The following is a 24702-nucleotide window of genomic DNA, read 5'->3' as shown; positions in this document are numbered from 1 at the left end:
AGATTTATACTCAATTCCTATATCTGCTCTGTCCAGATCTGTTTCCCCACATTGCTCTACTGAAGTGGATGAATACTGACCGATGGTGATCACTGCAACAGCACACCTATGCAGATGTGTGTTTGCTTCCCAGTGCTGACCCTACACCAGAGCTGCACGCCACCGTTTTATTTTTCAGGAGTTTGCAAGAAAACAATCTCTCACTTAAAGGTATTCTCTTGTTCATGCACTGTGATGATCCCTTGAGCAGAAGTTTATCACATCTAGTCCAGCTTGAATTCTTTTTCCTACATAGGCACAACCCACAGGAACCCAAAACATTTTATTATGTCGAAAGCCAAAACCAGAGCTGCTCATTATGCTTTCACCTAACCATCTGCACTGGTTTGGCCTGGGATGGAATACATTTTCTTCATAATAACTGCACGGTGCTGTGCTTTGCGTTTGTGAATAAAGCAGTGCTGCTCATACACCGATGGTTTCGTTGTTGCTGAGTACACACTGACAGATGTCCAACTGTTGCCTTGGGTAGATCTCATGGCTGAGTTCCTATCACTAGTTCAGAGCTACAAGGGCAGCAGGTTAGCCCAGGTGACTCACACTCAACTTCTAGTAATCCATCTTGTTCACTATTCTCTTTAGTCCTTAGCTGAAGTTATTAAAGCACCATTACCCAAATACTGAATTCACTACAAGCCAGCTGCCCATAGCCCTTTGGTTTAGGGCTGGCAACTTTTCCACATTAAATTCAGTATTGCAATGCCTTTCAGACACTCAAGATTTCACTTCACAAGTCACGCTTAGCAACAAGGATTTACAAATATTTTGTGGTGAAGGTTTAACAAAAGCCTCAACTCCATCCATCCCTAATAAGGTTTTTGAGAACTGTATTGCAGGAGTTAGAAGCAGCTTTTGAATTACCTTTTTACAGCATAAAGTTAAAGAAAGCCCAAAACATTCCCACTTATTTCACTACAGAGGACTTCATTTACATTCCATGTAGCTGAATCATCTCCAAGCCTTCCACCCACACCGGGCATGCAGCCTACACAATTTACATGTGTGTTGGTAAAAGGTGAAAAAACGCTTTGCCAGACGAGTTTCCTAATTCATTGCTCATAATCTCTTCCCCATGTGCCCAATTTTATTATGACATGCTGAAGATAAAAAGGCATGTTTAGAACTACATCTCACGAAGACATAGCTAAATGCAGTCAAACCATGTTTTTGTTGATTTTTTTTTTTTTTTTATTTTCCCCCTGGAAAAATGAGTATCTTTACTCATTATAGTTTGACTGAGTACAGAAGCACTTTGCAAAAGTGTTCATCTAACTGCATGCATTTATGCATTTAATTCTTATCCAGTGACAATCATTCCAACAGGGCAATGGTTACTTGCTGCATTTTTCCTATCTAATTGAAGCACCTGAGTTGCAAGCATACAGAGCTGTGTATATGTCAGACCCCAATATTAAAGATGCAGCAGTTGTCTCCAAGTCCTGTTCTGCAAAAAGCCCTCAGTGATCATACAAAAGCAGTTGTCTGATAGCACAAGTGAAATCAAGTTATTTCTATCTGGCCTCTGACTATCTACCATCAATGCCTCCTGTGTGAGGCTTAGTAGATGAGTTTATCAGTAAGACCAAAGAATGACATTTCATTTTACCTGCAGTGCTTGCTGTACAAGTACCTAAAGCCAATGGCTTTAACAGCTGCTAGAAACCCATAACACAAATGAATTCATTGTTAGGTTCCAAAGAACAGCATCCTGTTTCCAGCAAGATATCTAAGAATATAGCAAGGCATTTGTTCACAGCAGCCCAGCTGATAATTTGCATGCTACCTGCTTTGCATTCACATTTGCTGCTGGCTGAGTAAGCGTTTCCAGAGCTCTGCCCACACTAGTTCTCTGAAGGGTTAAACACATTACTCTTCATCCTAACCAACCCCCTCCTTTCCACAGTATTTCCTCTACCAGCAGTCTACTCACAGCCTAGAGTAATTCTGCATGCCATGTCTAGGCTGGTGCCATTCTTTGGCATTTAGAGTCACTTAGCTCACCATCTATATTCAAAAACACTCGTTTCATCAACACAAAACAGTACTGCAAGACATGCACTGGGACAAGGCGAAAGAGGCAGGTATTCTTTAGAAAGCAAGTTCTGTTACCAACTCATATTCTTTACCTCTAAGTTGACAATCTTAAAAGCATTTGTAGCCAAGCACTGGCAACTAACTTCCCAAAGCAGTCATATCTACTTCAGCATTTTGTAGTTATGGTTAGTTTTGCATTGCCACTCTAGCTTTTATCTGTCATCTCACAGGAAACCGAAAGGTCAGACCCATCTGCTTCTTTTGATTTTTTTTTTTTCCTGTCTCTTATAAAGGAAGGAGTGAATATTCAAGTTGCCCCATGCTGTGCTACTCATCACATACCCACCTCTCATAACACTCCCACTTGCTTCAGTTTCACACTTCACTTGTTCTCCTCGCTGTTGTCCTATGCTCACGGGCACTTTCACAGCTGAGCTGCGTCTGCACTGAAATCACTCACTGCTCTCAGCTGCTGCACAGGACCAGGATCTCTTCCCCAGTCTCCTACAATTACAGAAGCTTAAGTTGGAGTAGCAAGTCAAACAGCTGCGCTACAGAAGGAAGTTCTGGATACCTGGTAATCTTGAAGAATGGTATCTATCATATTCTGAACACCTACTGCATGAGTTGCCAAGAAGCAGCAATGCAGCCAGCACCCCGTTCACTCCCACTCCCAGATCTACCTCCCTAAACCACTGGGGTTTAAAGGAGGACCTTAAAAAAAAAGTCATCAAGCTCAAGTCAGCAAACAAATGGTCTAGAATAGTTGGATTCCATTTCAACTAAGTGTTGCAGCAGTATTAGTCCTTCAGACAACTGTCAGAAAATTCACATCAACCACTGCAAGGCAGATTGTTTTCTAACAGTGCTGCTATAAAGGAAATATATTTGAAATCTTCATAGCTTGTTTTTTGACCCCAAACCTCTACCACAAAGCTGGGAGTGATGCAGCTGAGCTGACAAGGATAGCAGCCCACTGCACCATTATACAAACAGATATTTTTCAGAATAACTGAATAACAGTTATTCAACAGTAGTTGAAGTGAGCTAGCTTAAAGCCATACCAGCTGCAGCATGCTCCAGGTGAAGTCTTTAGAGATATATCTAGAGGTTTTGTTCTCACTTAAAGAGGCATATCCAGAGAGAGATCTGTCAGGAAAACAGGCTGGACTTTTAGAGACCATCAAGGATCTATTCCTGAATCAGGACTAGAAACACATGCTTGTCATGTTACTTTGCACCCCATACTTAACTCACAACTGGATGACCCTCCTGCCATGTCAAATGAGGAAATAAAGCAACCTATGGTTAACAGCTCCTACAAATACCCTCCATCTTCCCAAGTTAACAACCATTGCACTAAAGAGCCTCAAGAGTCAGCTGTCAGCTAAGGTTCAAAGCTTTGCCCAGGTTATGCAGCAAGACCTCCTACCCCAGGTCTGGGAAGCCCTCTCTCAGTCAGGGCTTGCTCTCCACACCACTCCTTACTTATAAGCAACCAGTGCCTCATGGAGAGGTTACTAAAGGCCATCTGTCTAAAGAATTCTTGTTTACATCCCTCTCACTTTATCCTTAGGAAAAAAAACAGTTGCATAAAGGCAGAGGTATTTAAAGCCTGACCCATCTTCCATCATCCTGCTGGAAGCTATAATCTGTCCGTGCTATCTCAACTGATATTTGTGCAACTGATTACGTTGTCCAAACAAGGGATTATGATCCTGGTTTGGGGGATGATTATGATCCTGGTTTGGGGGATGATTATGATCCTGGTTTGGGGGATGAGCAGCATGAACAGAGGATGTCTGAACAGATAAGGCTTTTTTTTATTCAAGTAAGATTCCTCGAACAAAAGGGGAAGAGAAGAAATGTGTCTTACATAAAGGGCAGTTGTTTCCAAATGGAACATTTCATGTTTTCCCATTAAGTATGAGCTGCTCTAGCTGTTACAGAATATTTTATTGACAGGTTTGTTAATGCAAAGCCCAGTTCCAGCACTGACCGCATGAGGAAAATAAGGCCAGCACAAACCACTCTTTTGTCTTTTGATTTTCTCCTTCCACACACATAGGATGAATCAGAATATTCTCTTCTAGTTTTTATGAATATTGGATGAATATTCCTGTGTCTCTCACATAAAAGACAATTCCTCATACTAACTTCTCCATTTCTTCATCCAAATTAAGGGCAGGATGTGCCAGACTTGGCTTCCTGGGCACTGACCCAAGAAATACATTTGGTCCATGACATAACCTTTGTCACACAGTTTTAGAGCCTTCAGAAGACCAGACAGAATCAGGAAAACAACTGCACAATGCGTCTCACAGGGTAATTAAGATAAAAGATTAACAAGCTCTGGCCATTTCACCTGAGGGTCTGGCCAACTGAAGAGAGCTATCATCACCCATGGCATGTTTTAAACCATTCAGTGCAAGCGAGGACAAGCTGTGCTGTTCAGATAGCCAAGAACACCAAGTTACTTTGGGATGCACAACCCGAGCAAGTTGTCTGCTTATTTACAGTGTGCCAAGCCTCTGAGGACAGTAAGAAGGATTACACAGCTCTGCCTGAGGCCCAGCTTTCTCATTCTATCAAGTTGCAGAGTTTCAGCTCCAGAAACCCAAACCAAGAGCAAAGGTTGCTAAGCTCTTAGATTGCTTTGTATTTTTCACTTATTTATCTGGCCCATCCTTGTCCTGTCCAGACAGCAAAAATACACCTTCTCACCCCTTTCTGAAATATACTTCTAAAGTTGGATCGTGGACTGCATTATATTTTGAAGTGTGGAAGAAATATAACTAGTATAGAAAAGTGACTGAGAAATCCTGTTGACACATAAGGAGGAAGTTGAATGCCACAATTTAACAGATTTTTAAAAGGCTTCTCTGAACACAGCTGGAACACAAGAAGATTTGAGAGCAGCATCTGATCTCAGGTTTAGATGGTAGCAGAACGCTGAGAAAGGTTAGATTCCATTTCCCTTTTCTATATGGGGTGGTTTAATGCCAATGGGTGGCCAAGCTCCACCACACCACACTCTCACTTCCCATCCTCAAAAGGATGGGGAAAAAACAGAATGAAAAAGGCTTGTAGATTAAGAATAGAGATATCACTCATCAATTGCCATCACGAGGCAACAGACTCAGCACAGGGAGATTAATGTAATTTATCGCCTATTACTACCAGACTAGAGCAGTAAGAGCTAAAAGCAGAATACAACACCTTCACACCACCCACCAGCAAAAAAAGACTTGATACTAAAGCTGATTAAGCAGTTTCCTGGGAAAGAAAGGTCATGAAAAGTCTAGTTTTTCAATGATTGCATCAGAAGATACAAAAATAAACATATCGTGAACAACTGCCAGAAATTCATTGTTAATGACCTGTGTTGAAGCTGTGGTTTTCTGCAGATCCACCCACAAGGGTAGTTATAAATACTTTTGAAATCTGCACAGCAGTAATGGAGGTACTCAACAACTGAGATGGCAGACTTAGTTTTGTTTAAAGACTTTGATTACTTGAGGACTTCCTAATATGACCAATTCAAAGCACGAACATGTGAATCATTATTCATAATTCCAAGCCTGATGGACGAAGTCTTTTGCTCACACTCTAAGGCCAAATAAGGTTTGAACACCTCGAGCACACGGAAGTTGCAGAACAGACTTGCCAGATATGGCCATCTTAAGCTTCCAATCTGCCCAGCCACAGCAGGAAAGTGAGAAGTATCCTGAGAGCATCACAGCTGGGACTGAAAAACAGCTTGAGGTGTCCAACTGCTTCATCCACACCAGCACACCATGTTTGCAGAGGCAGTTCTGGCCTGGCCCACGGGCACACCGAGTTACGAGTGTGCCTCATGCATCTACATGACCAGATCATGTATCTGTATCACAGCAATAGCATAAGGGCAGATGGAAAAAACATTGTCAGGAGGAGCTAAGAGCAACATCTCACAGGGATCATCTCCCATCCAGAAGGCAACAGGAAGGAGTGGGCAGAGGAATTTCTTTGCAGCGACCGACTACACTGAACTACTTATTGTAGATACGCTTTCCAAGCCCATGAACTGAGGCTGCACCTCCTGCAGCTCAGCTCCACAGGGCTACGAAGCCAAGAATCACAAGTTATCATGAACAGTGCTGATTTCTTATAGCAATTTGTATTGTATCACACCTGAGTAATGCAGCCTTTTAAGTGGCAATCAAAGCAAAGCCAACAGATCTTTCTAGCATACCTTTACTTTCCTATGAAGATGGACAGTATAATTCTGTTTAAGTCTCAAGAGAAAAGCTAGTGAGGAACTCCAAGAGCAGCTGAAGAGTAGCACTGCTATTTCAAATCTGAAAATCATTTATCATGCTGTTCCCTTGTGTAAAATACTATGCTTAGACACATCTGAAGTCAAATTTCCTAATGGAGGCAACACAAAATGGGTGCTGAGATAATTTCCTTTTCAATCTAACCAGTGTTGTTTGGTTATTCTTAAATTTAAGTTTCAATAACACATTTATTCTGTCCTGAATCCTAGTTGTGATTCAGTTCCCAACTGATATCATAGTTGACATTGGTTTTGTAGAATTGGTATGGTTCAAAAAAGCCAATTGCAAAGAATTCGGAGCCATAAAGAAGTTTTCATTATTATCTTGCAACGTTGGAACCCATGTTAATTAGCAAAGATTGAATTCAAGTTATAATTAGCAGCAAGCTTCTTGATGTGAGATAATAACAAAGAGAAAAATAGCCTAGGGAAGCTGAGCTGCTCTATTTCCTCTAAGGCAGAGTCTTAGGTGTTCTGCTACATCTTCTGATATAATTTGCCTTCTTAATAAGTATGGTGCAATTCAGTGGGCCATCTCTACTTCGACCTTTCTAGTCCATATCTTACATACCATTTTCTCTGCAAGTGGCAGATCCTGCTGTACAGCACAAGTACCAACAAGCAGCTCTTTCCAGCATTTGCTTGACTTTGAACAAAGTCAACACGAAATCACTTGAAGCAGGTCCCCAGCACAGTAGCAACAGGAGTCACGTGTCACTATCAAAAAATAAATGTGCACAAACATACACTTATACATACGTAGGGGAACCCCAACAGGGAAAATAATTTCCAACACAAGAAAGAAATTACTAGACAAACTCAAGCATTACTTCATCTTTGTCTCTGCAAAAGGGCTGTGGAAAGCTTAAAAAACAGAACAATTAAGTGTCGTTGAATAGTACAGCTTTCCTACATCAAGTGCCTTCTGGATAGTTGCCTTCTTGCCTTGACAGTTGTGTGTGGCTGTATATCAATGCTTGCTCTTGTCTTGGACAATAAATTTTAAACTGCAGAAAGTCACTGGTAAAAGCCTGGACTGCTCTTCTTGCTGCTAGCCTCTGGTGTGACATCTAGGATCATCTCACACTCAAGGCTACCATTTGATCAGTAGATAACTTGTGTTATCAGTAAATACATAGTGAGCAAACACCACAGTTGATAGGTAACATATGGCATTCTCCACTCACATGCTGCTCTCACTCCTCCCAGCCCATATAAATGATGCAGACAAAGCAGAACGCTGTTGTGTTACACAGTGCCAGCACTTAGCTGGGTTCCACCTGAACCTAAACCCAAAGTTGTGTGGCTTCTTTTACAGCACAGCTACGTGGCAACAACGATAGCTGCAAAAAGCTACACCCAGAACTTCTTACAACTCACTGACTTCCAACACTAAGGAAAACCTGCTCCATAAAACCTAGATTAGTGCTGCCTTTCCTTAAGCAGTACCAGCCTTGTAGCATTCTGTACCAGTGCAGTTCAGTAATTACAGAGCTCAGAGGTATGACACCCCTACTTGGCAGTACACTCAAAGCCTCCTGCTGTACTACATCCCCAAACAGAGGGAAAAATATTCCTTAGTGCCATCCCAGCGTGAGGGTTACCTAACAAACATATGCCTGAAGAGTTAAAGGTATAGAACGACTTATCTCTGCCTCAAGCCCCCACTACAGTGGCTAAAGCTTAGCTATCAGCACGCAGAGCTGTACCGTGATAATACTCTTTAAAAAATGATATGGAACTGTAAGAAACTAGATAGCAGCAGATCCAGGGTACTACGATGCATTTGACTTCATACATTGGAGCCATTCATTACAGTAGTTACTGACCAGTATTCCCACCACGGATTGAAAAGCCTCATTGCTTTTGCCAGAGATGCATTTCAGTTTTCTTCTGAAACCTTTTCTTGTTGTTTTCCACAAGCTGTAGTTAGCCTTTTAGTCAGCTCATTTCTGAGAAATCAGCCTGCACCTTCTCTGATATTAGGAAGATGCGGTTGTTTTGTTGGCCTGCATAGCAGTCAGCAAGCTTCTCTTCAGCCCGTGGAAGTGAAAGCGCAACTGAGTACAGAGCTTAAAGCCTCCAGACAGCCATATGGTTGTGGGAAGTGAGTTAGAAGCATTTCAAGAGCACTGAAGAGATAGCACAGGCAGGGCTGTCAGCTGGGATGGTTCCATTCGGAGAAGAATCGTTGATTCAGAGATATGTCAGGGGAAAGAAAGCTGGAAAAGGAAGAGTTTTGTGCTCAGATTCCTAAGTGCACCAAAACTTAGAACCAATCCATTTTGTTCACTGTCTTTTTAATGCAGTAAAAAAAAAAAAAAAAAAGGGTCCAAATGAAGCTGTGAGTAGATGCCAATAACTGTGAAATACTTTCAGCGTTCAGTTAGACTGAAGTTGACATGCCCACTGCAAGCAAAGTTGGTTAAAAATAGGTACAGCCAAAGAAAAGGCAACTTCAGTCAGGCAGACTGGCCAACCAATGTGGATAACAGATGTATTCTTTAGACACAGACATTTCTCAGACAGTTTTGAGCATTTTATAAACCCTTAGTAGTTTCACTTACTAATCCCTCTTGAAAGGAAACTCGTGATGCGGTTATGAGACAGGCCTGCCAGCCAGATTTAAGCTATGCTACCACCATAGCATTCCTATACAGGAGATTAGATTCTCTGCTCACATCACTCAAGCATCTTCATGGGAGATTAAGTTGTTTCCTGACTCAGTAATAAACATTACTTCCCTTAGTGTAAGTGAACTCCTATAAGCCACGGCAGAATCCTACTTAGAATAGCCTCTATTCAATGATTATGAAAATGAATGGAAGAAATTAATTTCTTGGGTGCCCCCAAGCAAGAAAATTCCCTCTGCCAAAAGCATACAGCTCCACTACAAGTCAGCCTATCCAGAACACAGCTATTATTAACAGTTCAGGGAATACAGTCGGAACACAAAACTCCAGCTGAAGTGCAAGCTAGGCTCACTGAAAATAGTGGAAGCAATTAATGGGGGCAGAGGCTGAAGGAATGCTGAGTATCAAGTAATATAACATGTTAACACCTACAAGTGAGGTCAGTTGCCATCTCACATGACAGATCCTTAATACAGAGCCCATGCAAGGAAATGGACAGAAAGTTTCAATGAGAGATACAGAACAGACTACACAACAAGCTTTTCAGCTCAGCATGTCACTTCATTTAGGTCAGGCTGCTGCATTCCTGTGCCTGTATTGCACTATGGCAATAACTGAAGTTATTGTTTAGGGTTACTTTCTCTGTACTCAAGTAGTAGTTTTCTTTTTGGGTAAGGATAGTGGAGTGCTCTTAGAACACATCTTAGTTGTGTATGAAACCTGATCATCTACTTGCAGCACACAGTATCTGGTGCCATCTTCCAATTGAATGCTTCAGCAAGCCAAGCTGTCCCCTACACCAACTCTGCATTCAGCCATCATTTATGCTAACGCTGGCAGAGTCTGTCAGGGGCAGAAACTAAGACCTAAATAGGATTGTTGCCTTAGCTAGCTGTAAGCAGGGCATCAAAGCAATAGACGTAAGGCATGGCAAAACATATTGGTGAAGTCTGGTGTTTGCTCTCACACCTACAAAACACTTCATGCACCAGATTGGAGAAGACTGACACGAACAGTGGAACTGGGAGGGAAAAGAGCAAGAGAGTTGCACAGCTATGAGAATATGCTCGTGTTTGTGCTGTCACCCCAACACAGTATGTGTACCTTAATGCCGGGTATCACATTTTTCTGAACTCTCCTTCTGTTTTGCTTCCAAGTTAAGTCCAAGAACATTTACAGTAATAGAAGTAGAATCCACACTTAGAGCAGTCATTCAAACATATGCCAAGGGATCCACTGTGCTTTTATTTTGAAAACTTTAGTTACCTCCCCATGTGGTGCACTGCTTTGGAAACATACCAAGCCTGCTGTAATCTTGGACATCTTTACCTTTTATCAAATGACACAACCTTGTAAAACCTTCAAGTGTGCTGGATGTAGAACTCTTAACTACAAGGCAGTCTGGGAAAATCACACACATGCTGAAAGAAGAGTTAGAACATCTCACAGCCAGTGCCTTGAGAATACCTTAGCATTTGCCTAGCTGTCTAGACAGCTAGAAACAAAAACAAGCTATTTACATACAGTAACCCTTTGGTCATCCTTCTTCTATTTTGCCTTCCTGTGCCAGCTAATAAGGTTTGGGTGCTGGATGAATTTTGACCTCTGTATTATCACACTACTTGGAGTGTTCAGCTTCCATAAATGCCAGCATAATGAAACCTTCAACATCCCTGCACTACAGTTAAAGCTACTTAGGAGCTGCATTAAGGGCTCAGTGCCTCAATCTGGTCTGCATATGTGAGACAGCGAGGTGACAGGGACATGCAACTAGATCTATTAATTACTGACTAGGTTGCTGCTCACTTGATGCCATGCTCATTTAGAAGTCACTGGAAGCTCCAGCTGAAGCACAAAGTACCTATCTAACCTTACAGGGCAAAGGTGACTTAGTTTCTAGGCTAGAGTTTGTAAAAAGACTTTTTGTTACAAAAAGATTTGTACCATGCTTACATTCTTGTCAGTCTCTTGCAACCCTGTGCTATTATATATCACACTTCTCATCCAAGTGATGAGTGGCTGACTGCATTTACTAACATCACTTTATTGCATTCATTTACCTGGATTAGATCATCATTAGCAGTCCCAGTCAGGAAGAAAAAGATAATTTGAAAGCAGAAGCCCAGTTTTTAAAGAGAAAAGGCAACTATGCTTCTCTGAAGGACTCTAAGTTTGTTAGTACAACTAACTACTAATTAAACTCCTACAGAGATCTACATACGCAACATACTTTTTCCTCAGGGTCCTTTCTCAGAAGCAGGTTATGACACTGAGGCATGCTTTCAGTGAGAGTTGATTACTGTTTCTCCTCAGTTTGTTCTTACCTGAGCAGCACTACACCTGCACTGAGCCCGCTACCTTCCTCAAGTCTAGCATCAGGCAGTCTCATTCAATCAGATGCAGTGTTTGATTATGCACAACAGCTGCATGCCACTGCCCACATTCAGGGCATTGTCATTTAGCTAAGGAGCAGGTTACAGTACCTTCAAGACAGCAACTGTACAATTGGGAATCAGAACCCAGACAGGGATGATCTTGAGCTGCAGCAATCTGTGGCACATTAAGGAATGCCATCAGCTACTGGCCATAACATACAGGGGAAATCCTTGCTCTGTAGGGACCCACATTACTTGCACTGCATCACATTCTGAAACAGACAGAAAGAGGCAGCCCTTTGGAAAGGAGCTTTAAGTGGATTCAAATAACAAGAATCATTGCATCTCCTGAAACCCTCAGAGGGACAGATATTTCTCTACAGAGAACAAGTCATCCAGCAAATGGAAAGGATGACTGATACTGACTTCCAATCCAATGTATTAAATACGTTCAGTTCAGAGACTTAAATCTCCTTTATTCTATCCACTCACCCCTCCAGCAGACAAGGTCAGTCAAATGTTTCTGTATGCTTAATCAGCCTGGATGAGTTTATCAGGGCATTACTAAGTACATACATTTTCATACAGGGCATGCTTCTCTTGGTGCATGGCTGTAGTGCCACCCCCTTCTCCCAAGTCTGCAGAGAATGAGCATGTCCTTTTAGCTAGTGATGGCAAGCTGCATCTTGCTTGGTTTTAAATAGGCATGACTGCTATTCCTTTAGCCAACCCAATTTAGTCAATACCCAACCTAACACCAACACCAAAGAGTTACTGTTTTAAACCCTTAGATGTGCTCTCAAGAGTATATCATTGCATCACTGTTCACACCTGCCAGGCCACAGAAAAGGTCACTGTTTCTAACATCCAAATTCATTGATGCCAAAAGCAGTTGCCTAGGGAAGAACACAAAGAAATTACATCATGACTCCCCCATCATCCAGTTTCAGTTCAGATATGGTTTTCTGTATTTAGTAACTTACATAAGTCCCAACTTAAAAAAAAAACTCATATTGAAGTAGATTAACAGCTCCATTCATTGAGCAACTTCTCTTCCTGTCTCAAGATGCAGTACTGAAATGCACACGCACAATGATTTATGCAAAGCAGTATGATTCTCCATTCAGTTCCTTTTTGCTTGGTTGCCAGAGAGCTAGTGTTTCCATAGAACTAACCATAAGCTCAATTCAGAATGCTAAATCATCTGAAGAGAGCTCCTTGCACATGAAAACTAAAACTAAAGTAGGTAACCACACTGCATTGCTTTGTCTGTTTTCCTGTTCATGCAGCATGGCTGCAAACCTGGCTCTTCAGCTGTTAACGTCAGTTCTCACTCTCCCAATCTCATAAGTGACCTGAAGCAAGTAGGAAAAAAATACAGTGATAAACTTCACTAACAGAACTGCAAATTCATCACTCTGGCTTCTTGATTTACACGTGTCAAGAATCTTTAAGCAGGAAGGACATCAAGCCAGATTTGAAAAGCAAGATAACTCTGCAGTAGAATATGGCTATCTATGCACTGGGGTCAAAGCTCTGTAATCAGCACTGTACCAGCTCAGCTCAGCAGGCTCCTGGCCTGATGGCTGCTGAATGCCTTCAGTATCAACCAGTGCCACTGAGGCATAACAGCAGTACAGTTGCCAGGGACAGGCACAGAATAATGCCTGAACTAAAACCAGTGAGGACCTCTACAAGGTTCTGCTATATTCAGAGAGCTTCCTGACAAAGCTCTAGTATTCTCCAAATCTGCTCCTTCCAGTTGTAAAGTTATATCCTCACAACAGACTTACTGGCAATAAAATCTACCCATAGAAAACATCAAAGCACGTTGAACTCCAAACTGACTTTTCCAAGTAACTCTATTCTTCTGGTCTTTGCAAAGATGTTTATCATTAGAAAGCAGAAAGTCTCAAAGCAAGAGCTCAGGTAAAGTATAGAGATGCTTTCTTTAAATTGAATCAAGCATAAACTACTTCAGGGGGATAAGTACTCCTTGAAAGATCTCATCAGCTCACTAGAAGTGGCCCCATCACCTTTTAACACCCTTACACCCTTTACTCCAAAGAAACAAACACTGAAGTGAATATCACTGCCAGAACTCTGCAGAAGGCAGCCCACTGACCAGACACCCTACTGAAGCTTGTACCACACAGTGACAGCTGACACTCCTTACTTGAAGCCACACAAGACACAAAAGCTGCTCTTCTCTCACACATTATGGCAACTCATTACAATTGCACAGTTATTAATCTGCAGTCTCAAATATCTGACAAACTTATAGTTTTGTTAAAGCCCATTGGGTCACACATAAAAGAATTGGCCATTACCTTAACATCAGCCTTAACTTGAGTCACAGAAGACCCCACACAGTCTCTTAAAGCCAATTGTCAGGAGGCCAGTAACCTCTGAGCAGAATTAATTTCTTCAAGGTGAAGAGGTTATATGGATGCTACTCCCCACTTTGCACCATTTTTTATATATATTCTTCTCGTTACCAGCCATGTTTTGGTCACTGCTGGGGAGATTTCCTCCACAACAAAGCCATGTTTCTATCACTACTACACACATACTTTGAAGCAGCTGAGAGCAGCTTTCAACACTTCTGGCTGGTTTACAGTTTATACTTTCACATTATGTTGACTTATAACACCCAGGTGCCACACAACTTGGACATTGAGCCTTTATACACCTCCAAAAAGCATTTCATTAACCATTTCCAGACAATTGTCCTAGTAGACAGGTGAAAGCTGGAAGCAAGCTTGTTGGTGTTCGCCCTTGGATAACACTCCCATTTGTTTCATGCCTTATATTGCCCATTCCCTGCCACATTTATATATATATATATATCAAATATGATAGGTGCTATTAAAACCATACCTGCAAACTACATTGTACAGCAAGAAGTCAGGTGCACTTTAAAACACTCTATAAGCATTTCAGCATTCCCTGCGTTGAAAGGGAATAACAGCAATTCACTTACTGCCACTCAGCTGTCCAGTGACAGAAGTCAACTTGCTCTCCATAGGTAAACACCATCCAGAGCTCCACACAAGGGACCACGACAGCTCCGACTTCTTTCCCAGCACACTTGTGCCAGGGGATCCATGAGACACGCATTGCAGTTGAGGATTCATAGTCACCAGAACACTGCCATGCTTTTTTATGGACCAAGCTTTTTCCTTACAGAGCCAGCACAGATCCATGTATTACACAGCTGTCACTTCATTTTGTGAGTGATGCCCACAAATATCTAAACACAGAACCAGAAGTCTGGATCAAATTTTGATCATCTCTACAGACCTGGTAGAGTCTCAACCAAAAAGCAGTTACAGTTACACACAGCCCCATGCTACCAGTTACCACAATTAGCTCCAGATCCCAAATACCACACTTCCAACTTGATTCTAACTTTGCTTATAAGGTCAGAGATAGCAGGGATTCCCCTACTGCAACACAATGGAGAAATGCCTTTGAAAGGTTTCTAAGCAGACTATTTAGAGGAAGCAGGAACACTACTTTATCTTAGCTTTGGTTGCTTTGACAGGGGAAGCTTCAAGTCAATCTAAGATTACGCACTCCTGTAAAAGGCCTGACTGCCCCAAAGGGAATTCCTTTCTGGGAAGTGGCTTCCCACTTCCCTTTATTTCTTCACAATGCTGCCATTTTGAAGTTGCTTTGCTCTGCTCTGTCTCCTCCCCAGCTATTTCCCTATTTTCATTTAGAGGCACATTACACAGAATTGAAGGGGCTGGAAAGGACTTTTCGGTACCTTTTCAAAAGACTTAAGATGCAGAGTTGGTGCATCATGCTTTCTTCTTGAGGTTTGGCACCTAAAAAACAGCGTGCTGCCATGAGTTCTGTAACAGATGATGAATCCCAGCAACAAACCTACAGATAATACTCATGCAGGAACAGTTGATTCAGTCTAAGAACCCAGGATACCATACATCTGTAACCCCCACTGAAGAAGTGCTCTTCATTTTCCTTCACTTCAGCACACCGTGACATCTTGCAGAGATCCTTGCTGAGCAATCATACTCCTGAAACAGTAACTCAAAAATCAGTGTATTTGCAGCACAGTTTGCAGCCCTAGGCTTTATAACACAAGGGGTCACTGATTCACACCATATGCCCACTCCAATCAGTCACACTTCTACTGAAGCTAAGGAACCCTAGAAAATAGCAACCTTCCTGTCCTTCTGAGCAGTATACTACTAACAAAAGCATTTACTTCCAATACCACTTATTTCTCTTAAAGCTGAAATTAAGTTTTGAGACTTCAACCAAGTATCTTACATTAGATTACCATTCACCATCCGGATTAAACATTCTCAAGACAACAGCAATTTCAGGTCTATTTAGCATGCACAGTTCCTGCAAATGTGCAAGTGTTTACCAGCTGTAAGAAGACTGGGTTTCCAATCCCATCTTCCAGTCTTAAGAACTAAAAGAATTACTGCATTAACTAATCTCATATTTAACCTTACATATGGCTTAACGCTACAGTCATCTCTAAAAAAATATTGGCTCAGGGAATACCTAAAGGTCCCCCACACCTTTTAAAATCAAATATAGACTAGATAAATTGTTTACAGTTCTTATGACAGTACACCTGAAGCTATTAGACACCACAAGAGATATTTTTCTCTTCAAGTTTTATGGTCCAGGACTTTCTGATCCAGGACTTGCAGCCTTGCTAGGAGCTTTGAGGAGCCCGCAGTGATAGCTTCAAACTTTCCCTATGGAGGTCATCAGAATTCAACTGTTATCACACTGCCGTCCTTGGGCTATCTGTAAGTTAAGATGACTGAAAAAAGTAACAATTCACAACATACTTTTCTCTTACTTCATCCCATCTACTGTTCTGAGAACTACTACCAGAATTCCACTGGTTTTCAGCCTTCAGATCTGAGTCGATAGAAGCCTGATGCATTCTACTTTGAAGTAAGGGCAAATGGCACAGACATCTGTCCCAAGCCCCTCACCTACAAAATACAACTCCATTTTGTCAGTAGCTTCCTGAAGCCAGTTGAGTTCAAGGAGACCAAGTCCACACTTGATCTTTCATTTCAGAGTAGTAGCACAAATTGAAGCTGTAGACAAGACGACACTAAGAAAGCTAGGAAGCCAGGATAAGATACAGCTAGGAAGTTTCATAAGAAATATCAGAAGAGACTTCACATCACATGGGAATGGCCAGAAGGCTTCAGGAGCACAGGAAGCATTCTCCTCAGCCTCTCTGGAAACTGCAATCCAGGCAGAAGCAGAACAGATCAGTTAAATGAATGGCTGCATTAGTAGTGTTACATCTGGAGCTTTGGCTTCTATGATCCAAAACACAACAGATAACATAGGAAGGCTGACACAGGATGGGGCACAACTGAGCAGGAGGAGCAGGAATATACTGGGCAGCAAGCTGGCAGGGCTCATCACTAGGGCGTTAAGGTAGATTTAGTGGGGGATGGGGATATATTGCTAAGGAACACTGGTACTTTAGGAAAGCTTCAGATTTGTCCCAGAGGTTTTTGTGAGGGCTCCTCCAAGAAGGCAGTGAGGCTGAAAGCCCACCAATGCATGCAGCACAGGTAAGCAGGAAGAACTGGAAACTGTGGTGCACTTGGAAAACTATGATCCTAGGCCACCACAGAAACATGGTGGGATGACATTCATAACTAGAAGAGCATAATTAAATGCTAGGAGATATTTGAAAGAGATAGACAAGGCAGGAAGGGTGAGGGAGTTGTCCTCTATGTTAAGAAAGAGGTAAATTGCAAGGAGCTGCCTTTAAGAAACAGTTGTGAAAGGCTAGGAGCACATAGGTTGAAATTAGGAACTGGAACAATAAAGGACATCTGGCAGTTTGGGTCTACTACAGCCCACCTGATATCAAGGGACACCATTGATGAGCTTCAGCTGCAAGAGGTGATACAATCAGGCTCTCATCCTAGCAGGGGGTTTCCAGCCACACACACACCTGCCAGGAAAGCAAGAAAACAATCTGCAAATAACCTAGGAGACTCCTAGAATCCCCTGATGACTGGCTCAGGTGTTGGACAGACCACTAGACTGATACTTTGCTGGACCTTGTTCTCACCAACACAGAAAAGATCATAGAATTGATTAAGATTAGAAACAGCCTAGGCTGCAGCAGCACCTTGGTTGAGTTTGTGACCTCAAGGAACATAGACGTAGCAAAGAATACTGTCAGGACCCTGAACTTCAGGCTGTTTAAGGAATAGGTGAATGAGAGCCCCCAGGAAACCATCCTCAAAGAAGAAGGAGGTGAATAGAGCTAGTAATTCTCCAAGGACAGCTTCCTGAAAGCACAAGAGTTCTCTACCCCCAGAATAAGAAATTAAGCAGATAAAGCATGAAACTGCTGCAATTAAGTGGTAGCTAAAAGAAGAAAAGGAAAAGCAAAACAGTGGAAACAAGGAAGGTAGCTTAGAAAGGATATAGAGATAGCATTATGGCAAGTAAAGAACAGAATCAAGAAAGCTAACCCTCTAAGTGCATTGTACTTGCAAAGAAACAAAATTGCTTCTAACAGATTCTTAACAGCACTAAAGCATTCATAAACCAATAACTACATACAGAACAAAAGTTGAACCCACCCAGCTGGTGAAGGAGTTCCCAAGCCATACAGCACTCCCCCACAAGAAGCAGCCCAGCTCTACAAGATGCTCTTCTTTCAGTGGCTGGCTCTTATATGAGCTCAGGGTAGCTTCCCTCTGGGTCCACCCCTTCTGGTCAGGTGGGGAGCACAGGTGCAAATAATTTGCCTGTACCCCTTGGCCAGCCACTCCCCTTCAGCAGGTGTTTCATCACCAGTTCCAGCCATGGCCTAACAGTTCCCCAACAAGCTGGATAAAGAATCGATTGGATGGTTGCAGCTTGAGGGTGGTTTTCAATGGCTCTACGTTCAGGTGGAAGCTGGTGATGAATGATGTCCCTCAGGGGTCTGTCCTGGGACCAGTGCTCTTCAATATATTTATCAACAACAAAGTTGTTAGGATCAAGCATACCCTCAGCAGATTTGCTGATGACACCAATCTGAGTGATGCAGTTGACAAAACAGAAAGAAGGGACGCCATCCAAAAGGACCTGGATGTGCTTGAAAAGTAGGCACGTGAGAATCTAAGGCTTAACAAGGCTAAGTTTAACAAGGTTGGATGGGGTCCTGGTCAGCCTGATCCGGTGGGTGGCAGCCCAGTCCACGGCAGCAGATTGGAACTAGGTGATCTTTCAGGTCCCCTCCAAATTAAGCTTTGAGGTCTTTCAGCTTTGTACTGCCTTAAATAAAACCATTTCACTCTGTGGTTATGTAGTAGTTTTGTCACCTTAGGAACACTTTGAAGACCGTAGAGCCATGGGAGCTGCTCTAAAATTAACAACTCTGCTTTCTTTGAAGGCTGTAACACATGTTTTTTGACTTTAACTGAAGCATTGTGCCCAAAATACCTAAGATCTCTTTAGTTTATCAGCACAGAGAATACATCTGAATCTGTACATCTGAATTCTGACAAATTAGTGTATTCGATTATTGTAGCATTTACAGAAACTCCCTGTGAGCAACGTTCATCTTTTGGGAGATTTCTTTTTAAATATAGAGTGTTAGTAGTTTTTTTCAATTGCTAACAGTTCTTTAAGTACCTGATTCTGTTTATTTTTCAAACTTTTCTATTCCTCTTTACTTCTGGAGTGGCAATGCTAAGTCACAGCCTGAATCAGTGATTGAGCACCTGGTGGGAAGGCAGGGCCAACCCAAGGGAGCTCAGGTGCATGCAGGGTACCTGTGTGATCAGAAGGGGCAGAGCCAGGATCCACCTCTTCCCAGCCCTCATTTAAGGGTTGGCAGTGGAGATGAGGGTATCTTGCTAGAGATCCCTGTGTTCCTGCAGCCTTCTAAGGGTAAGCAAGTTGTTTTGGTGCCTATAGGTGCTGTACTTGAGCTCATCCTCACTTGCTGCAGCCTGGGGCTCTGCTATTCTACTGTTGTTGCTGTCCTTACCACTGCATTATAGTGTTACAACTTCTAACCAGTTTGTTTCTCTTAACACGTGTTCAATCCAAGCAGAAGATCCTTCTGAGTACTCTGTCAGGTCATTTGTATTTTTTGCCTTTCTGTTAGCTAGCTAGCAGGACAACTCTATTTTACACAGGACCTCTCTGGTGAAGGATGTCTGGTGCCCCTCAGCACAATGAGGCAGAGCTCTGACCTTCAAAAAAAAAAAAGGCTGTCTTATAGCTAATGCTGTCTTTTATAACACTAGGCTTTAAAATTTCATTTTGAAGCTTACTGCTTTGATTCTCCACAAGCAAACAATTGGGAAGGAAATAATTTGGCTTCTGAGAGGCTAGGCCAGGGCATTAAGGAAATTAAGCTGTTTGATTCCAAGAAAGGGATGTAACCTATGAAGGGAAAGATTCATTGTGACTTCTTAAACAAATAATTATCTCAGTCCTAGTCTCTTCACAGATAAAGAAGCACTCATTACACAGGTTTTCTGGCATTTGCTGTGAAGCTAGGCACTGTGCTGATTGAGTTGCTCTTCCATTATACCAAACACACATCTCAGGTTGTGCACCTCGGCTAGGAGCAACTGTCCTTCCTCAAAATGCAAGTATCAGAAAATCAACCCTTACCAGGGCAGGTAACCAGCAGCTCCAGTCTGAGCACTGTGCCAGCTTGTGGTATTGGCTCTGTGGCTGTCAGTAAGTTGGAACCAAGGACAGCTGATGCAGTTTGGGTCCAGGAAAGTCTCCAAGGAACCATCAGGGGACCTACAGAGCCAAGAGGAGTTCCCCTGTGGTTCACTTCTCTGGTAGCTAATTTAAGCATACATGCTCCAGTAGAATTTCATTGGCAAACCTCTAGCTATTTATAATGCAGTAGAATCAATAGGTGTTAGAGTAGCATCCTGCTGTCTGTTAAGGATGTGTGTAATAAATGGCATACTGAGATGGTTCAGATATTAAGAGGAATCGCACGTTTTAAATTGCAGGTTGAATATTCTTAACAGCAAGAGCAATGTGAAAACCTGGGTTGTAAACTGTAAGAGCAAGGGAATCTGTCAAAGTTTAGGACCTGAGGTCCCTTGTGTAGTTTGAACTTACTGAAAGTTGAATGGGTCTGGATAAAGCCAACACTACATCGAAAACGGGGCATTTCTGTAGTACATCCTTTACATGATTTAGATCTAATGATTGTGATTTAGGTACCCTCAGTTCCAAGCAAAGTTTCCTTCTTTGCTAGTTGTTTCGTACTGATGAACCTTCTTATCTGTAATAATTGTTAAGCACTCTGCAGGAGTTTCATGGTTTTTAAGTTATTATTGTGTACATGTTTCAATTCTTAATATTTTTTCCCAAATACTTTTGCTGTAAATGATGGTAAGTTAGACTAGAATGAAAAATCTTGCCCAGCTGATGAAAAACGATGTGAGGCTTCCTTCTATCCTGTGATAACGTTCAGTAATGGGTACACAGGAAACAGATTTTTCCAGTTCACTATGTACTTAGTGGGAAGAAACCAACAACCAGGGTCCCATGGTGCCATTGTGACAGTGAATTTAAGTCCTGCTGCCATAAGGAGCATGCTCAAATCTAGGATGCTCAAATCTTAGAATCACAGAGAACATGTTTTTTATGTTAATGTTATGATACATGGCTGGTGAAGGACTTTTGAACTGCAATTAATTTCTGCTGAAGGAATAGCTTGACTTGAGCAGCTGGGAACATTTCCAGGACTCCACTGTTAAGCCCAGAACTAGGTCAGACAAACCTGCTCAAACCATAAGCAAAATGTGACGGTGAAAATGTGCCAACAGCCCTTCCTTGTATCTAGACAAATAGCCAAGACATTTTATTATGTCTTCCTGAGAAAAAGCTAGGTACTGAAAGGGGGGCACGTAAGGTGGTGCACACAAGCAGTGAATACCAGCCCCCTCTCAGGGAATTCTTCCCAGGATCTTTGCACAGCCCGCACTGCAGTGCAAACAAGCCACGGGAGCCCTGTCTCTGCTGAGACACTCTTTCACAGCCAAAATGTTAGTAGTTACCACTGAGCCGTTAATCAGCTCAGAGAACTTAGACAGACACACAGTAAATCCCATCAGTTTTTGTGGCAACTGCATCCTAGATTACAGCTGATGGCCCTGGAGGGACCGCTCTGTGATTCTGATTCCCAGTTGAGTGCTGGGAAGGAGGTGCCACTTGCAGAGCATGCAGGTCATTCCATGAAGGAGTTTCTCAAGTTTCAAAGCTAGAAAACTGGAATTATTTTGCCAGGGTAGATTTTTAAGGGCAAGTTCCACATAAAGACTATTGCAAGTTATGCTGATGTCAAATACGTACATCGAGTACAGGAATAAATACCATCAAAAGAATTAAAAGGCTGAGGGATGTGGGCTTTTTTTTAAACTTGTAGAAGAGAAGATTCCAGGAGAGACCTCTCTATGACATTCCAGTGCTTGAAGGGAGCTTATAGGCAGGAGGAAGGCTGACCAGTAGTGATAGGACAAAGAGGAATTGCTTTAAACTAAAAGAGGGGCAATTTAAGTTAGATGTTAGGAAGAAATTCTTAACTCAGAGAGCAGCAAGGCCCTGGCACTGCTGCACAGAGCTGTTGGTGCTCCATCCCATGGAGGTGTTCAAAGCTGGATGGGGCTCTGGGTAACCTGATCTGGTGGGGGGCAACCAGCCCACAGCTGGAACTGGCTGAGCTTTAAGGTCCCTTCCAACCTAAGCCATTCTATAAATTACTGCTTTTCATATGGGGCCAAACCCATCTGTGACAAGCAGCAGGGTGGGCTTCTGGTGCTGTTGCTCAGAGTCCATAGCCACCCTGAGAGCACAAGCACCAAGGTGGGTGTCTCTGCTCACCTATCGTGATTTCCCACGGAACCTGGGGTTGCCTGACACAGAGCTCTTCTTGGCCAGGCAGCCCGTTGTACAGCTGCAGCCAAGTGCCTGATAATTTCAGTTCATTGCTGGCTGTTTTTCTGGTATTAATATTGATGAGCAGCACACGCAAGTATCTAGGGCAGAAAGAAAATGACAAATGCTGAGAGGCATAGCTGTGTTCTGCAGCTGTGTGTTTCAAGTTAGTATCTAAAATGTGCAATCTGTCACCTGGGCTTCGTATTAAGCAATAGTGAGTTAGCCACTTTCATAGTGTCATGCTCTATAGGCTAAATCGCATGTGATCTTCACTGGCAAGAAAGCATGAGGTTCTGAGTTCTCTCATGTCCTCAACCAAAATAAATACTTGTGGTAGCAGAAAGACTGTGAAGACTCTTGTGCTACTGTCCTTTCTGGAAAGGGATGGGAGCACAGGGGTAGATAGCCAGGGAGACCTTATGACATGATGTTACAGCCCTATGCACGTACATGCTACTCAAAATCAAGGAAAGCTTTCTAATAGATCATGGGGAGTGACCTCCCCCCTGTTGTTTCTGCATGAAGTCAGTAGCGTGTTTGAAAGTTCAAAGGTAACAGCTGAGCCTACAGTTTCCCTAACATCTAAAGCCCTGTCAGCATATACACCACTGAAGTGAGATCTGAGTGTAACATGGAATTATGTGGTGAATCAAATATTGATTGTCTGTCAAGAAATGTGACAGCAGGAACAAACTCGGACACTTCCAGAGTAATCATATTTAGCCATGATAAGAGCTCAATAAAGTGATGAAAGCTCTATGGTGTGCTGAGTATCCTGGAACTGGGATGTGAGGCTGTCACTGAAACCATCCTAGTATAAAACTGAGGACATTGATGGAGCCCTGACTAAAAGGTATCAATAGCATTTGATACATAACCTGCAATTGAACAAGTCTTTTGCTGCATGCGATTTAAGTCTTTGCTAAAATGAAGCTGTCTATGCTTTAGATAGCATGGGTAGAACTTAGCTCTTATAAACATCTTTCTTTATCTGAAGAAGTCATTTATTTTCACTGTGAACACTTTAAGTCCTTGCTTTAAGACAGAGATCATCAGCCTGAGTGAAGCTACAGCACAACTCCAGATCAGATTAATGTCTTTGATTTGCTGCAGATGATAGCTGTGTAAACTTCTAAATACTGCAGGTAATTTTACAATGAAACTTAGGTTAACGAGAATCATAGTCACAACATGACTGAGGTTGGTAGGAACCTCTGGATCCCTCTGGCCAGCAGAGACTCCCAGAGCAGGGTGCCCAGCACCACATCCAGGTGGCTCTTGAACAAGTCCAAGGAGGAGATTGCATAGCTTCTCTGGGCAGCCAGAGATCTATCTGGCTCTGCCACTGCTCTGTCACCAGCACAGAAGTGCTGGCTGATGGTCAGATGGAACCTTCTGCACTCCAATTTGTGCCCAGTGCCTCTGGTACTGGCCCTGAGCACATCTGACAGGAGCCTGGCTCTGTCCTGTCTGATTTGATTCCTGCTCCAACTTTCAGAAATGCAGGTTACATTTGCCATCCCATCTTTATTTTTATTTTTATTTTTTCCAAGCAGATTTAGTGTAGAATAGCATTTTCCCCTTTATGACAGGAACATTGAGGAATGAGCTACTGCTTTGAAAAATGCTTGTTGTTGCTACCCCATAATTAGTATTGTTTGAACTAGTTGGCAATTATCCTAGAATAGATTCTGCACGCTGAATGAGGTTAATTCATTAGTTACATTTGTTTCAAAGCCTCCTGAGCAATCTAATCACTCTGTAATAGTAACTGACTAACCCAAATCTTCACCCAGTAAAATAACATAATTTACTACCAGAGGATGCTTAACCTATTTAAGTTTCATACTGACATTTCACTGTGGAATATGACAAAAATAATTCTGGAAAACTTGATGTTTCCATATTTGCTTTCTGTTTGGTTTTGATTTCAGTCTTTGTGGCAGCATCAGTGTTAGCAGGCACAATGATGCATCTAACACCCTATCTCCCATACTTTTCCTGACACACCCTGCATACTGTAAACAACACTGCTCATGCCTATGGTCATCACGTGAATGGTGAGGGTGTATGACCATGAGCAAGCTGTGAAACTGTCCAAATTAACTGAAATGTTGCTTCTGACTGTCAGCTAGAATTCTCTTACAGCCACTCTCTCTCAGATGATCTGGGAGTTCTCCTGTTCTCCATTTATCAGCAAATCCCCTTCAGCTGGGTCTGCAAACAGCCCTGTCTCTATTTATTTGTGATTTTTGAGTGTATGTACTTTAAATCCTGTTACAGACCAGATCAGGATGCTTCAACTCTTTTCAGTTAACATGTAACGGCGTCAGAGTAA

General features: G+C 42.3%; 1 protein-coding gene across 2 annotated transcripts in view; it reads right to left on the bottom strand.

Annotated features, from left to right (window-relative positions):
- TRPM8 (transient receptor potential cation channel subfamily M member 8) overlaps positions 1 to 2603 on the bottom strand; it is a 92173-nt gene extending 89570 nt beyond the window's left edge. For both annotated transcript variants that reach the window (XM_052675656.1, XM_052675657.1), the window contains exon 1: positions 2441 to 2603. In XM_052675656.1, coding sequence (XP_052531616.1) covers positions 2441 to 2447 — 7 coding nt within the window. In that variant the 5' untranslated portion in view covers positions 2448 to 2603. The remainder of the gene's footprint in view (positions 1 to 2440) is intronic.
- Between the last annotated feature and the right edge of the window lie 22099 nt (positions 2604 to 24702).

Source organism: Tympanuchus pallidicinctus, unplaced genomic scaffold, assembly GCF_026119805.1.
Source record: "Tympanuchus pallidicinctus isolate F22 unplaced genomic scaffold, pur_lepc_1.0 scaffold15, whole genome shotgun sequence".
NCBI lineage: Eukaryota > Metazoa > Chordata > Aves > Galliformes > Phasianidae > Tympanuchus > Tympanuchus pallidicinctus.
Note: the sequence above shows the minus strand (reverse complement) of the source record. Positions and strands in the feature narration are given on the sequence as shown.